Below are 14,207 nucleotides of genomic sequence, written 5' to 3' on the forward strand. Positions count from 1 at the left end.
GGCTGAATGGGGCTTTGTTAATTCACACTGCTCCACCTTCCCAACTCTGGGACAATCAGCTGAGGTTGCAGAGAAGGCTAATGTCCATGCCCAGTTTTGTTATGTGTGCCTGTTATTTGAAGCACTTCCGTCACACTGGGTTGTCTGGGGCAGCTCTGGGCTATGGGGCTGGCGATGGGCAGGAGTGTTTCCTGTCCACCAGGATGGTGGCTGTGAGCCGACACCCCCCTTTTCTTGGGAAGTTGTGGTGTTTAGTGAATTTTCTCAGCCACTGGATTATTGCCTTTTGTCTCAGAGCTCTCTTAGTTCTGCTCTTGACTTGACGTTCCCAAATTGCAATTCTTTGAAGCTTTCCATATTGGGCTTCTTAGAGTAATTGTTTTAGAAAAAGAAAAAAGGATTAAAAAAAAAAAAAAAAAAAAAAAGGGGCCCTCCTCAGAGATCTGATAGGTTATTGAAATGCTAATAGACAAAGCAACCAGGGCCATTAAGGAAAGGTCCACAGGGCAGAGAGATCAGCTTTTCTTCGGGATTTGCATATGCGCCTCAAGGCCTGAGCTCCGCCCTTCCCCTTTCTGTGTTCACCAGAACTCCAAAAATCCTCTGCTTTTATTTTGGAGTTTTTCGTGTTATTTTTTTTTTCTATGCCTGTCTCCTCTCTGCTGGGCTGGCAGCTCTCAGATTCTCTGGTGTCTGGTCTCTGTCTATCTATGGTTGGAGTCTGGATCAGTAGAATGAGTTTCGGATAAGAGCAGCCACTGCAGTTCTCCCTTCTCCTTCCCGGAGCTGGCAGCCCCTCCTCCCACGGGACTGAGCCTGGCAGGGAGGGGTGCGGGTACCCTGGCCGCAAAAACTTACAGATTTCACTGATCTCAGCAGTTCGACATTTTCATGAGTGTTGTATGAAGTATGCCCGAAGACAGATTGCTCTGTGGTGTCCAGTCCACGCAGTTCCTGGCTTTTTACCTACTTTCCTGGAGGAGTAACTAAAACTTACAGCTCACCAGTCTGCCATCTTGCCCCGCCTCTCCAAGACTGTAACTTTTTAACCAAATAAATCCCCTTCTATAAAAGCCAGTCCATTTCTGTTATTTTGCATAACAGCAGCATTAGCAAACTGGAACAATATCAAAATCTGACAAAAAAGCAACCAACAAAAATTACAGATCAATATTCCTAATAAACATAGAAACAAATACCCTTAAACAAACATTAGGGAAAAAAATCCAGTAATATATTAAGAGGATAATATATGCTAGTAATGCAAGGCTGGTTTAATATTTGAAAATCAGTCAATATAATTAATAATTAATAGAAAAACAGAGATGTCCTATGATTATTTCAGTAGATGCAGAAAAATATTTTACAGCAAACTAGAACATTAATCTGGAAGTTTTAGTCTGTGCAATAAGGGAAGAAAATGAAATGAAAGGCATAGAAACTGGAAAGGAAGATATAAAACATTCTTTCCAGGCAAAATGATTTTTTTAATGGGGAAAATTCTAAGGAATGCACAAAGGAACCTATTGCAATTAATAAAGAAAGGTTGCAGGACACAAGGTTGATATACAAAAAAAATAGTATTTCTATATATTAGCAAAAATCAATTGGAAATGAAATTTTAAAATACCCTTTAAAATACCTTTAAAAATATCAAACATAAAATGCTTAGGAATAAATTTACTTTGGAATGAAATTTAACTAGAAACCTACAGAATTTTGTTGAAACAATGATCTAAATAAATGAAAAGGTACATCACATCATGGATTGGAAGACTCAATATTATTAAGAACCACATTCTTTCCAAATTCATCTATAGATTCAACATAATTTCAACAAAAACCCAGAAGTTTTTTTATTTTTAGAAATTGGCAAGCTAATTATAAAATATATATGGAAATGCAAAGACCTAGACTAGCCAAAACAACCTTGTAAAAGAAGAATTAAGTTGGAGGAATTACAATACCTGATTTCAAGGCTTACTTGAGAGCTAAAGTAATCAAGGTAGTGTGATATTTTTTTTAAAGAAGAAAAATAGATAAATGGAACAGAATAGTAAATCTAGAAAGAGACCTAAACATATACAGGTCAACTGATTATCAAAAAAAAAATTGCCATGGCAATTCAATGGAAAGTAAGCTCTTTGCACTAAATTATGTCGGAACAACAGGATTTACATATGGAAAAGAAAATAAATTTTGACCCTTACTTCACACCATCCACAAAAATTAATTCAAGAAGGATCATAGTCCTGAATGTGAAAGCTAAAACTTTGTAGCCTTAGAAGAAAACAGAGGAGAGAACCTTTGTAAACTTTGGCAGGCAAAACCATTTAGATACATCACAAAATCATTTGCCATAAAAGAAAAACTGAAGAGTTGGATTTTATTATAATTAAAATCAAAAGAACTGTATGCAGAACATATAAGGAATTCATATAAATCAATAATAAAAAGACAATTCAAGTTAAAAAATAGACAAAGGGCTTGAAAAATTTATTTAACAAAAGAAGATATAAAAATGACCTAAAAGCACATGAAAACATGATCAACATCATTAGACACCAGGGAAAATCAAATTAAAGCAACAACCAGATGGCTAAAAAAGCCATACTAGGATAACTAAAAATAAGAAAAGGCTCACAACACAAAAGATGGCAAATACATGGAGCAACTGAAACTTGCTATACTTTGCTGGAGGAAGTATAACATTGTTCAAGCACTTTGAAAAAATGTATGTAAGTTATTTAAAACGTTAAACTTACAATTATTCAATGAACCAGCAATTTCATTCCACAAAAAACTGTACCAAAATGTTTATAGTAGCATTATTCATAATAGCTCCAAACTGGAAAGAATTCAAATATCTATCAACAAGGGAAAGGACAAACAAATTGTGGCATCTTCATACTAAGCAATAGAATAAAATGAATTACTGATAAATGCAACAATATGGATGATTCTTGAAAACATTATGTTGAGCTAAAGAGGTCAGGCACAAATATATATATACACAGTATGATTCCATTTATATAAAGTTCCAGAACAGCAAAATTAATCAATGATGAGTTGGTGAAAGAAAGTGTGTGTGTGTGAGTGTGTGTGTGTGTGTGTGTGTGTGTGTGTGTGTGTGTGTGTGAGATGTTGACTAAAAGAACCTTTTTGCAGTGATTAAAATGTTCTATGGCTAAATTGGAATGTTGATTACATTGTCAAATTCCATGAAATTATACACATAAGTGCATTTCAGTGTATATAAACTTTATATTAAAATGTGAAAAGCCCTTGAGCAATCTTTTCTCTGCACAAAATCTACCCTCAAGAATACACACACACACACGCACACATACATTTCTTATTAACATACCAGATTGCAAAAATTTAAATCCTAATTGTTGGTAAGTATGTGGGACAATTGGAACTTGTCACCCCTCTTGTAAGAGTGTAAACTGATACAAACCATTTTAGATAGCAACTTGACAATATTTAATACAGTTGAACGAGTGCGCATGACTTAACAATTCTACCACTAATTGTATACCACCCTCCAAACTCACATGTAAATAGGTATATTCAAAGCAGCATTTCTGTAATAGGTACAAACTAGGTAGCTCTCCATGTCAACCAACAGGAAATCAGATACATAAATTGTACATTGGCCATACAACAGAATATGAAACTGCAGAAAAAATGAAGTAGAGATACTCTCATCAATGAGGACAATTCTCAGAAACAAAATATTGAGTGAAAAAAAAGTTGCAGAAAAATACATATTGCATGATACTGTTATTTAAAATTTGAAAATATAGAAACTAAATCCGATAAACTCCCTATGCATTAATGCATAAATAGGAATAGTATGAAAACATGAATAAATAATAAATATAAAATCCAGGATAGCAGTTATCTCCAGGAAGGGAACGAAGGGTATACAGGGGCTCCATCTCTATTTGTAATGTTTTATTTTTAAAAATCTGAAGCAAATGTGGGAAAAATATGAAGATCTGTTTTTCTTGGAGGGGGATACAAGATATTTATTTGAGATACTATTCTGTACACATTCTGCATATATGAAATATTTCAAGACAAACAGAAGAAATCAACTCTCCAACTGCTCAAAGCTTAGAGGGACTGGTGTATGGAATTAATAAGTAGTTTCATTGTCTCCTGAAGAGAACTTTGGATATTTTGGATATTTTTTAGCTCATTTATTTATCTTTATCTTGGATATTTTTTAGCTCATTTATTTATCTTAATAAATAAATAAATAAATAAATAAATAAATAAATAAATAATAAATAATAAATAAATTAATAATAAATATTATTTATAAATATTTTTATATTTATATAAATAAATTTATATATTTATAATTTATATATATTTATATAAATAAATTTTTATATTTATAAATTTTTTAAAAAATTTATAAATATAAAAAATTAATAATAAATAAATAAATAAATAAAATGAGCTATTTTTTAGCTCATTTATTTATCTTTATCTTGGATATTTTTTAGCTCATTTATTTATCTTAATCCTCTTTCCACAAAGGATTCAAGGTAGTTTGTAATAAAAGACACATACAGTGAGCCAGGAAAACATAAACATAAGCAGAAAATCTGGATTAAGGATGACAAACATGCCATCAATACTGTGATCAGCTGCTGTGATCAAGTTTCAAACTTGGCCCTGAACTTTTTGGCAACAGTGACCAGTCCATCTCCAGCTGATATATAAAAGCAGGTGATGTGGGAGAACCTAAGATAGCAGCTAGGAGAGACAGGGCAAAAAACACCTCCATGAAACATACTAGATAAAAGCCAGAAAGTGACCCAGAACACCAGTTCCAGCGATGCACCAGCTGGACAAGGTCTGCTAAATCCACAGGGACCATGCACTTGGTGAAACTGGGAGTCTGCGTTCTGAAACGAGTGAGTGAGCAAGCTGAATGCCCGGCAGCCATGCTGCAGTGTGGGGAAACCATGGGTTGGTGTTTGGAGGCGGACTAGTTCTTTTATAAAAAACCCAAAAGTGGCTGCAGATACAGCAGAGAAAACCACAGTGAAGCACGGCAGGAATGGGCTGTGCTAATGCCTGAATATCTGGCGTGGAAGATAGCCTTTCGCGCACCCACTGCTAATTGTCTTGGACTGAGGAGGGCAGAGGTGAGCCAAAAGGGGAAAAAACAATGCCCCTTGCAGTCATCTTCCCAGTGGGCTGGGAATGCGCCTGCCCAGGGCCGGAGACACAGGCCAGAGCTGCGCCAAAGGACCCAGTGTAACAGAAGTGTTTCCAGCAACACCGCACACACGCCACAGTATCGGGCACGGACAATAGCCTTTTGTGCACCCACAGCTAATTGTCCCAGAGCTGGGAAGGAGGAGCTGTGTGAAAAAGGGGAAATTAACACACCCCATTCAGCCATCTTTATAGCAGGCTGGGAATGTCCCTGCAAGGCCCGGCAGCCCAGGGCTTCCCTTGAGGGATGGCGCGCACTTGTGATGTAGCACAATCTTCCCTCAGCAGAGGCCCTAGAAGGGCATGGCTGGGAAGAGGGACCCACTCAAAAATTCCAGGGATCCTATGCCAATACCAAGGACTTGTGGGTCAGCGGCAGAGACAATCTGTGGCGAGACTGAAATGAAGGTTTAGACTCTTGAAACAGCCTTAAATCTCCAAGAACACCTGGGAGATTTGATTATTAAAGCTGCCCTGCCTCCGTAACCACTCAGACACACGCCCCACATTCAGGGCAGACAGCACCAACAACACACCCAAACTTGGTGCACCAACTAGACCCCTCAAGAACCAGACCCCCACATACCACAAAGACAAAGTTGGGGAGAACTGACTTCAGGGGAATAGGTGACTCACAGATGCCATCTGCTGGTTAGTTAGAGAAAGTGTACGCGAACAAGCTGTAGATCTGACAAATTAGAGATTGGTGTTTGAATAATCCTTCATATCCTAAAAGAACCCTATCAAGTAAAGCAAATGCCAAGAGCCCTAAAACAACAGAAAAATTTAAAGCATATGAAAAAAACCAGATGATATGGATAACCCAAACCCAAACACCCAAATCAAAAGATCAGAAGAGACACAGTACTTGAAGCAATTAATCAAAGAACTAAAGACAAACAATGAGAACATGGCACAGGATACAAAGGACATGAAGAAGAGCATGGCACAGGATATAAAGGACATCAAGAAGACCCTAGAAGAGCATAAAGAAGAAATTGCAAGAGTAAATAAAAAAATAGATAATCTTATGGAAATAAAAGAAACTGCTGACCAAATTAAAAAGATTCTGGACACTCACAGTACAAGACTAGAGGAAGCTGAACAATGACTCAGCAACCTCGAGAACCACAGAATGGAAAATGAAAGAACAAAAGAAAGAATGGGAAAAAAAATCGAAAAAATTGAAATGGATCTCAGGGATATGATAGATAAAATAAAACATCCAAATATAAGACTCATTGGTGTCCCAGAAGGGGAAGAGAAGGGTAAATGTCTAGAAAGAGTATTCAAAGAAATTGTTGGGGAAAACTTCCCAAACCTTCTACACAATATAAATACACAAAGCATAAATGCCCAGAGAACTCCAAATAAAATAAATCCAAATATACCCACTCCAAGACATATTCTGATCTGACTCTCAAATACTGAAGAGAAGGAGCAAGTTCTGAAAGCAGCAAGAGAAAAGCAATTCACCACATACAAAGGAAACAACACAAGACTAGTGACTACTCAGCGGCCACCATGGAGGCGAGAAGGCAGTAGCATGACATATTTAAAGTTCTGAGAGAGAAAAATTTCCAACCAAGAATACTTTATCCAGCAAAACTCTCCTTTAAGATTTGAGGGGGAGCTTAAATTTTTCACAGACAAACAAAGGCTAAGAGAATTTGCTAATAAAAGACCTGCCCTGCTTCAGATACTAAAGGGAGCCCTACCAACAGAGAAACAAAGAAAGGAGAGAGAGATATAGAGAAATTTAACAGACATATATAGAACATTACATCCCAAACCACCAGGATACACATTCTTCTCTAGTGATCACAGAACTTTCTCCAGAATAGACCATAGGCTGGGACATAAAACAAGCCTCAATAAATTTAAAAAAATTGAAATCATTCAAAGCACATTCTCTGACCACAATGGAATACAAATAGATGTCAATAACCAACAGAGACTTAGAAACTTCACAAACACCTGGAGGTTAAAAATGAGGGGGACATGAAAACATTCCCAGATAATCAAAAGCTGAGGGACTTCATCACCAGTATATCAGTCCTATAAGAAATGCTAAAGGGAATTGTGCAGGCTGAAAGGAAAGGACACCAAACAATTGACTGAAACCACATGAAGAAATAAAGATTTCCAGTAAAGATCACATGGTAAATATAAATACCAATACTACTATATTTTCGATTTGTAACTCCATTATTTACTTCCTACAGGATCTAAAATACATAAAGTGCAATGATAAATCAGTGGTTTTGGACTCAATGTAAAATATGTAATTTTTGACAATTACATAAAGGTGGGGGAATGGAGGAGTATAGGAACATAGTTTATGTGTCCTATTGAAGTTAAGTTGGTATCAAAGAAAACAAGGTTGTTATAGACTTAAGATGTTAAATTTAAGCCCCATGGTAAACACAAAGAAAGTATCAGAGAATATGATCATAGAGATGAAGAATAGAGTATGGGTTACGAGAAGTGGGGGAAGGGGCAATGGGGAGTTAGTAAGAAATGAGTGTAGGGTTTCTGTTTGGGGTGAAGGGAAATTTCTAGTAATGGATGGTGGGAAGGTGATGGCATTGCACATTGTGAATGTGATTAATTGCACTAAATGGAATGCATGGGAGGGGTTGGAATGGGAAGATTTATGCTGTATATGTTTCCACAATCGAAAAAAAAGTCTAAATAGATAATGACAATTAAATGCCAAAGATGATCCTGGATGAGATCTAAGAATAGAGGAGAAAAGGCTCAAAAGGACACAATTGGGACACAACAAAAAAATGAATTATAGAACGTAAGCTTTATAGCAATGTTAAATTTCTTGAACTCCTTAACTACACTTAATGTGATTACATAAATGAATATTGTTGTTCATAGGAAATGTATATGCGAATTATATTATTTGTTTAAGGATGTGTGCAACTTGTTCTCATATGTTCAGAAGACAGAGCAACAGACGATGGATGATAGATAGGGAGGGAGGGAAAGAAAGAAATGGTACGGTGACAAAATATTAAAGTTGGTAGATCGGGGTATCACTGGAGGGGGGTTGGGGTATGCTGGAGTTCTGTGTATGGGGTTTGTATTATTTTTGCAACTGTTACTGTAAGTTTGAATTTATTTCAAAATAAAAATTTAAAAAAAAGTTATGAAAACTAACCTTTGTTCTCCAAGGTTTAAACTTATTTTCCTGAGCAGTCTCTTCTGTATTCTATTTTGCATAGTCTCCCTCCCTCCCTCTCTCCCTCCCTTCCTTCCTCCCTCCCTCCCTCCCTTTCTCTTTCCTTCCCTTCCTTCTCCTCAGTCAGCAAACATAAGTAATAGATAAGCAGGGAACCAAAGTACTAAAATAAAAACCTGGAAGAAATATAGGTGAATTATTATCTGCTCTTTGAATAAGCTTAAAAATAATTACAGAAATCATAAAGGGAAACAGTAAGAGATTTGACTATACCAAAGAACGAAAAACTTACATAAATCAAAAATACAATTTAAAAGGAAATAAACTGGGATTATTAATTACAAGTGACAGAGGTTTATTCTCTTAAATATGAAGATAATACAAACAAGTATTGCCATGTCATTCACCCCCAATTTTATTCTAGTCCAGCCTAGACTTCTCAACTCTTGACCCAGCCATTTATCCATACCTACTTAACATCTCCACTTGGATGCTCAACAGCCACCTCAATCTCAACATGACCAAAACGGATTCTTGATCTTCCTCCTAAAATGTGCTCCATTCACAGTCTGCTCCCATCTCAGGTGATGGCAACTCCATCTTTCTAGCTGTCCAAGTCAAAAACCTTGGTTCATCCTTGACCTCTGCCTCTCACACCCATGACAAACCTATCAGGAAATCTTGTTAGCTCTACTCATAAAAAACACCCAAGATCTGACTACTTCTTGCCACCTCTGCTGCTATTACCTTGATAGGAGCCACTATTATCTCTTGCCTAGATTAATGCAATAGTCTCCCAACTGCTCACCCTAATTTTATCCTTGCTCTTGCCCCTATACCCAAGTCAGTTCTCTAAATATCATTGCTATGAATCCAGCCAATATTTTATACCTTCATTTCATATATATGTATCCTTACACAATACCTAGTAATTTACATGTGTTCCTATACATTTTAAAGTAGTAGTAATGCTATATTAAGGTTCTGTAATATACTTTACATGTTGATATATTTGAGAATTCTCCATCTTTATTTGGTTGTGAGGTGCCATCCCACTCCTTAGCATAACTGCAGAACAGGAAAGCAGATTAGAAAAAGGACCATGTGCACCAAAATTTTACCCAGATGCCAGATCATTAAGACTAAAAGTAGTTTTGAATGTAGGGTCTGTCTTTACTTTTATTGACTGAAATACCTTTGGGTGAGTTACTTAAGCTATGTCCCAGTTTTTGAGTGTTCAAATGGGGATAACTATCATATGTATTTCACAGCATTAGGAGATTGTGATGATTAATTTTATGTTAACTTGGCTAGGTTATAGCCAGCAGTTTAGTCAAACACTGGTCTAGATGTTGCTGTGAAGGTATTTTGTAGATATGATTAGCACCTACAATCACCTGACTTAAGGTAAATTAGTCTCAATAATGTGGTTGAGCCTCATCCGATCAGTTGAAGGCCTTAAGAGCAAAAAATCTGAGGTTTTCCAGAAAAAGAAATTCTGTTTCAAGACTACATCAACTATTCTCTGTGTTTCCAGCCTGCTGGCACCCCTACAGATTTCAGACTTGCCAGCCCCTATGATTGTATGACCACTTCCTCAAAATAACCTCATATATATATTTGTGTATATATATATATATATATATATGTCTGTGTGTGTATGTACATATATATTACCACATAGATACACACAGACTCATACAAACACATACACATATATCCTGTTGGTTATGTTTCTCTGGAGAACCTTGATACAGAGATTAAATGCATGTAAGGAGCTTAGAACAATGCAAGACAACTGCTCAATAAATCTTATTTGTTACTGTTATTACTCAGGGGGTCTTCCCTGACCTGCATTGTCTCACATGCCAGATCTCCTGACTTCAGTGGAGTGACTTGAGAAGTAGGAAGCTGATACCAACAACATCTGCAGACTCAAAAACACAGTCAACAATCAGCCTCAGATCCAATCCCACACGTAGTGACCATCCACAGATGCAGCCACACACTTAACCCTCATTGTGAACCAGAACAAGGGATACAGTATCTTTCCAAATCGGGTGACACCAAACATTTAAGATTTTGAGCTAATGGCACTGTTTGGTTTCTGTTTGAGATCTTTTGAAAAACAACAACAATCCTTCAGCGTACACTAGCTTGGAAAGTCTGTAACAGTGGGGTATACATCTGTTCCCCTTTCTCTAATTCTGAAGACCCTGGAAAACTCCAAGTAAGTAGGACAACTTGTTCCAGGAATCACCAACTCACAAGATAGGACCCTCACTGGATCCTAGGCCCGATGAGTCCAAGTCCTCTTGTCCCCATTATTTAGGAATTATCCTTACCTTATGTGATGATTTGAAGCTGTGTGTACCCTGGAAACATGTTCTTAAATCTAATCCATTCCTGTGGATGTAAACCAATTGTAAGTAGGACCTTTTGATGAAATGACTTCAGTTAAGGTGTGATCCACCTCATTCAGGATGGGCCTTTATCCTATTGCTAGAGTCCTTTATAAATGAAATGAATACAGAGACAAAGAGAGAATGACATGGAAGCAAGAAGCTATAAGCAATGAAACCCAGAAGAGAAGGGAAAACCAGCAGATGCCACCATGTGACTTGCATTGTGGTAGAGGAACCAAGGATCGCTGACAGCTGGTCTTCAGGAAGAAAGCATCAACCTGATGAAGCCTTGATTTGGACATTTTTTCGGTCTCAAATTTCAAGTTAATAAATTTCCATTGTTTAAACCAACCTATTTCATGTATCTGCTTTACGCAGCCTAGGAAACTAAAACACCTAGGAACTCAGCAGGCAAAATAGGTTGGGAGGAAGCTGAGCTGCAGTGATTGGAACTACGTGGGAAGAACACAGCCATTGGGAGTTTGGAACTAGACAAAATAAGGATTCAAGAAGTGGAAATACGTATAGAATAGTGGGGGACAGACAAGAGGAAACTCAAGTACAAAGGAATGAGAGACCAAGTGACTAAAGCTGAGGTACAAGGAAGTTTGGCTTCAGTAACAAGACAGAAACCCTATTAGTAGGTCTGAAGAAGATGGTCTGGGTAGGGGCAATAGTGGCTGGGCAGACTTGCTGCCAAATAATTGAGTGCTGACTTAGAATTCTTTAAATTAAATTTCCTCTCAAAATGACTCAGGGGGGCCAAAAATCTATGTGAGGGTCAAGTTCTTTCAGCGCAGTGGGGATGGGAGAGCTGGGGAGAAGCAGCAGCACACAGGAAGCTAGATTATTATCAACAGCCAGGCCACTCATCAGTAAGAACTAGAGCAAGCAAACAATTCCCTACAACCTTGAGGAAATTACAAGCTCTTACGTGAATTAAGGCGAAGATATTCTTGGCTTTCCTCTCACTAGCACCCTCAGGTTGGGAACCTAATTTCTATCCCAAGCAAGATATAAACGCTTTGAGAGATCACCCTCTACCAACCAGAAGAGAGATGTCCATGTTCCCACTAAGAGAGGCTGAAGATTCATCAAACAACACTCTTTCTGTTCTGGGGCACACAGCTTGTGGTTCAACTTACTCCCAAAAGAATAATTAATAGCTCCATTTATTGGGTGTTTGCTGTGTGCCAGGCATTACGATAAATGCGTTGCATACATTACCTCAGTCCATCCTTATACCACTGTAAGAGGTAGCTACTATTTTGAGGAAACTGTGGTTTAGAGGGATCACAAACTAATAAGCTGGTAGCTTAAGGTCCAAGACACAAACTCAGGACAGTATGAACTGAAAAATTATGACCTGCAAGATGGTTTTCCTACAGTTGTATCATCTGTAGCTATGATAATGAGCTCCAATCACCCTTTTCATCAGCATAAGCTAGGTAAAACTCTTGCTTGCATCTTGTTTACCTGTTTGATCTTCAAATGGAATTAATAAAGTTAGAACCTTTCACCCATGTACTCCCAATACTTCTGAGATACAGGAACACATGTCTATTTGAAAAAAGAGCCTGAGTGGCTAACAACAGAACGAAACACCTTTCAGGGAAGCAGACTCACAGATTTGTAATTGCATTTTACTTCTGCAATATTCCTTACAGCATTTTCTTCCTGCCCCAGTTTTGACTCATTTTTTTTTATTTTCCACCTATACTAACCCTCAGGACCCTAAGGTGCCCTAGAAGAATAGAACCTTCTCCCATGTAGGTGAACTGCAAAGATCTTACCCAACTAAAGAGGAACATATAATAAAAAGGGTAATTCTGACTGGATTAAAGAGGCAAACACACTTTTTGGTTTTTCACTAATTTATTAATAAGTTTATTCTTCGCTCATAAAAAAAGAACAGATTTTTTTGGCTTTGGAATCATGGCAGAAAATAAAAATGCAAATAACTGAAAATTATCAGCTGAAAGTGGGTAGAAGTAACTCTTGCTGAACCATGAACAAATGCCACATGCTTTGGGCTATAGCAGGGGCACCAATGAAAGCGAGAACTGCAAATGCAGTGCCTACTAAAGGCTCAAGCCATCTCTAAAAAACTGCTCCTCCCTTTCTCCCTCTTTCCTTCTTTCATCCCGATCTTAAACTGTGAGAACAGTAGGCAACGATGCTTTGATGCTAGTTTTTCTCATTGGAAGGAGAGTGCTGTTTTGTTGTAATTTTAATATATTTATTCTACATATTGTCAACCTTCAGGAAAAAAAACCTACTAAAATCAACTAACTAAAAGTCATTTCTATTTTTGGTCAGTTATCTGCTGTAGGCAGAGCTTCATATATGAATTTTTATTGTGGATTTCTAAGACTGCATCTCTAACAAGCTCAATGAACATCTGTGGCCAAAGCTTCTGCAAAGCCTCATTTTTCATGTTGATTTCTGTGGCTTCCTTCACCAGGTCCTCTATATACATCTTGCAAAATTTCTTTTTTTCTTTTATTTCCTGTTAGAAAAAGAAATTTTTGCATTAAATCATAATTAATCCCAAAGCAAAAGCAACGATTAGCTCAACCACAGAAACAGAAAATAATTGATTCTGACGCACCACCCCCCACCCTCTCTTACCCACTCTTCAGAGCAGGAACACTTTCCTAGACCTCTTGACAGGGAGCTCTGTTTGAGTGAACAGAGCAGTAGGGAAATCACTACTTCCCAGTTCACTCCCACTCTGTGAGACAGCTCTGTTAGAAAATGTGTTTCTTTATTGGAATCTCTGGATTCTATTTCACCTTTAGTAGCTTTCCTCCTACCTCAGTTCAGGTAGTTTAGCTTACACAAGTCAGCTGAATATACAAACTTACTGGCTCTAACTGATAGGGTACTGATACTTAATTGGTATCAGGTCAGTTACTATCCATATACATATTTTCAATACTCATATTCTGAATTCATTCTCTGTTATAGAAAAGCATGGCATGATACACTAAAGTGACTTAATAAATCTTCTAGTTGGAGATGGTGAATTCCTCTGACGTCTGGCACACTTCATTAAAGACTATACCTCTGGTATTGGGGAAAAAACAATGCCAGAAGCAATCAGTGTCATTGCAAGTGAGAAATCTATATCATTTATATGGAAAGCCACAACAACAATTCCAAAAGTCAAAATTATTAACCCAAAACTGAACAACATCTGTTTGCAGATGCTACGTGAAAACCCTTCTTGCATTATTCTCTGCAACCATATCCTCTGATTATGAGTTTGAGTAGCCGGGATTATGATCTGGTATTAAATGAAGTTCTTTCACAATAGAAACATTTGGACAGAGTTGGGAAAAAATGCACAAGGAAGAAGAGGAACA

At 37.4% G+C, this 14,207-nt stretch overlaps 1 protein-coding gene across 2 annotated transcripts in view; it reads right to left on the reverse strand.

Moving 5' to 3' along the window:
- Positions 1-12,713: 12,713 nt before the first annotated feature.
- Positions 12,714-14,207, reverse strand: part of LRRC49 (leucine rich repeat containing 49) — a 256,724-nt gene continuing 255,230 nt past the window's right edge. For both annotated transcript variants that reach the window (XM_037833528.1, XM_037833529.1), the window contains exon 16: positions 12,714-13,348. In XM_037833528.1, the coding sequence (XP_037689456.1) occupies positions 13,145-13,348 (204 nt within the window). In that variant the 3' untranslated portion in view covers positions 12,714-13,144. The remainder of the gene's footprint in view (positions 13,349-14,207) is intronic.

This window comes from Choloepus didactylus, chromosome 4, assembly GCF_015220235.1.
Source record: "Choloepus didactylus isolate mChoDid1 chromosome 4, mChoDid1.pri, whole genome shotgun sequence".
Classification (NCBI taxonomy): domain Eukaryota; kingdom Metazoa; phylum Chordata; class Mammalia; order Pilosa; family Megalonychidae; genus Choloepus; species Choloepus didactylus.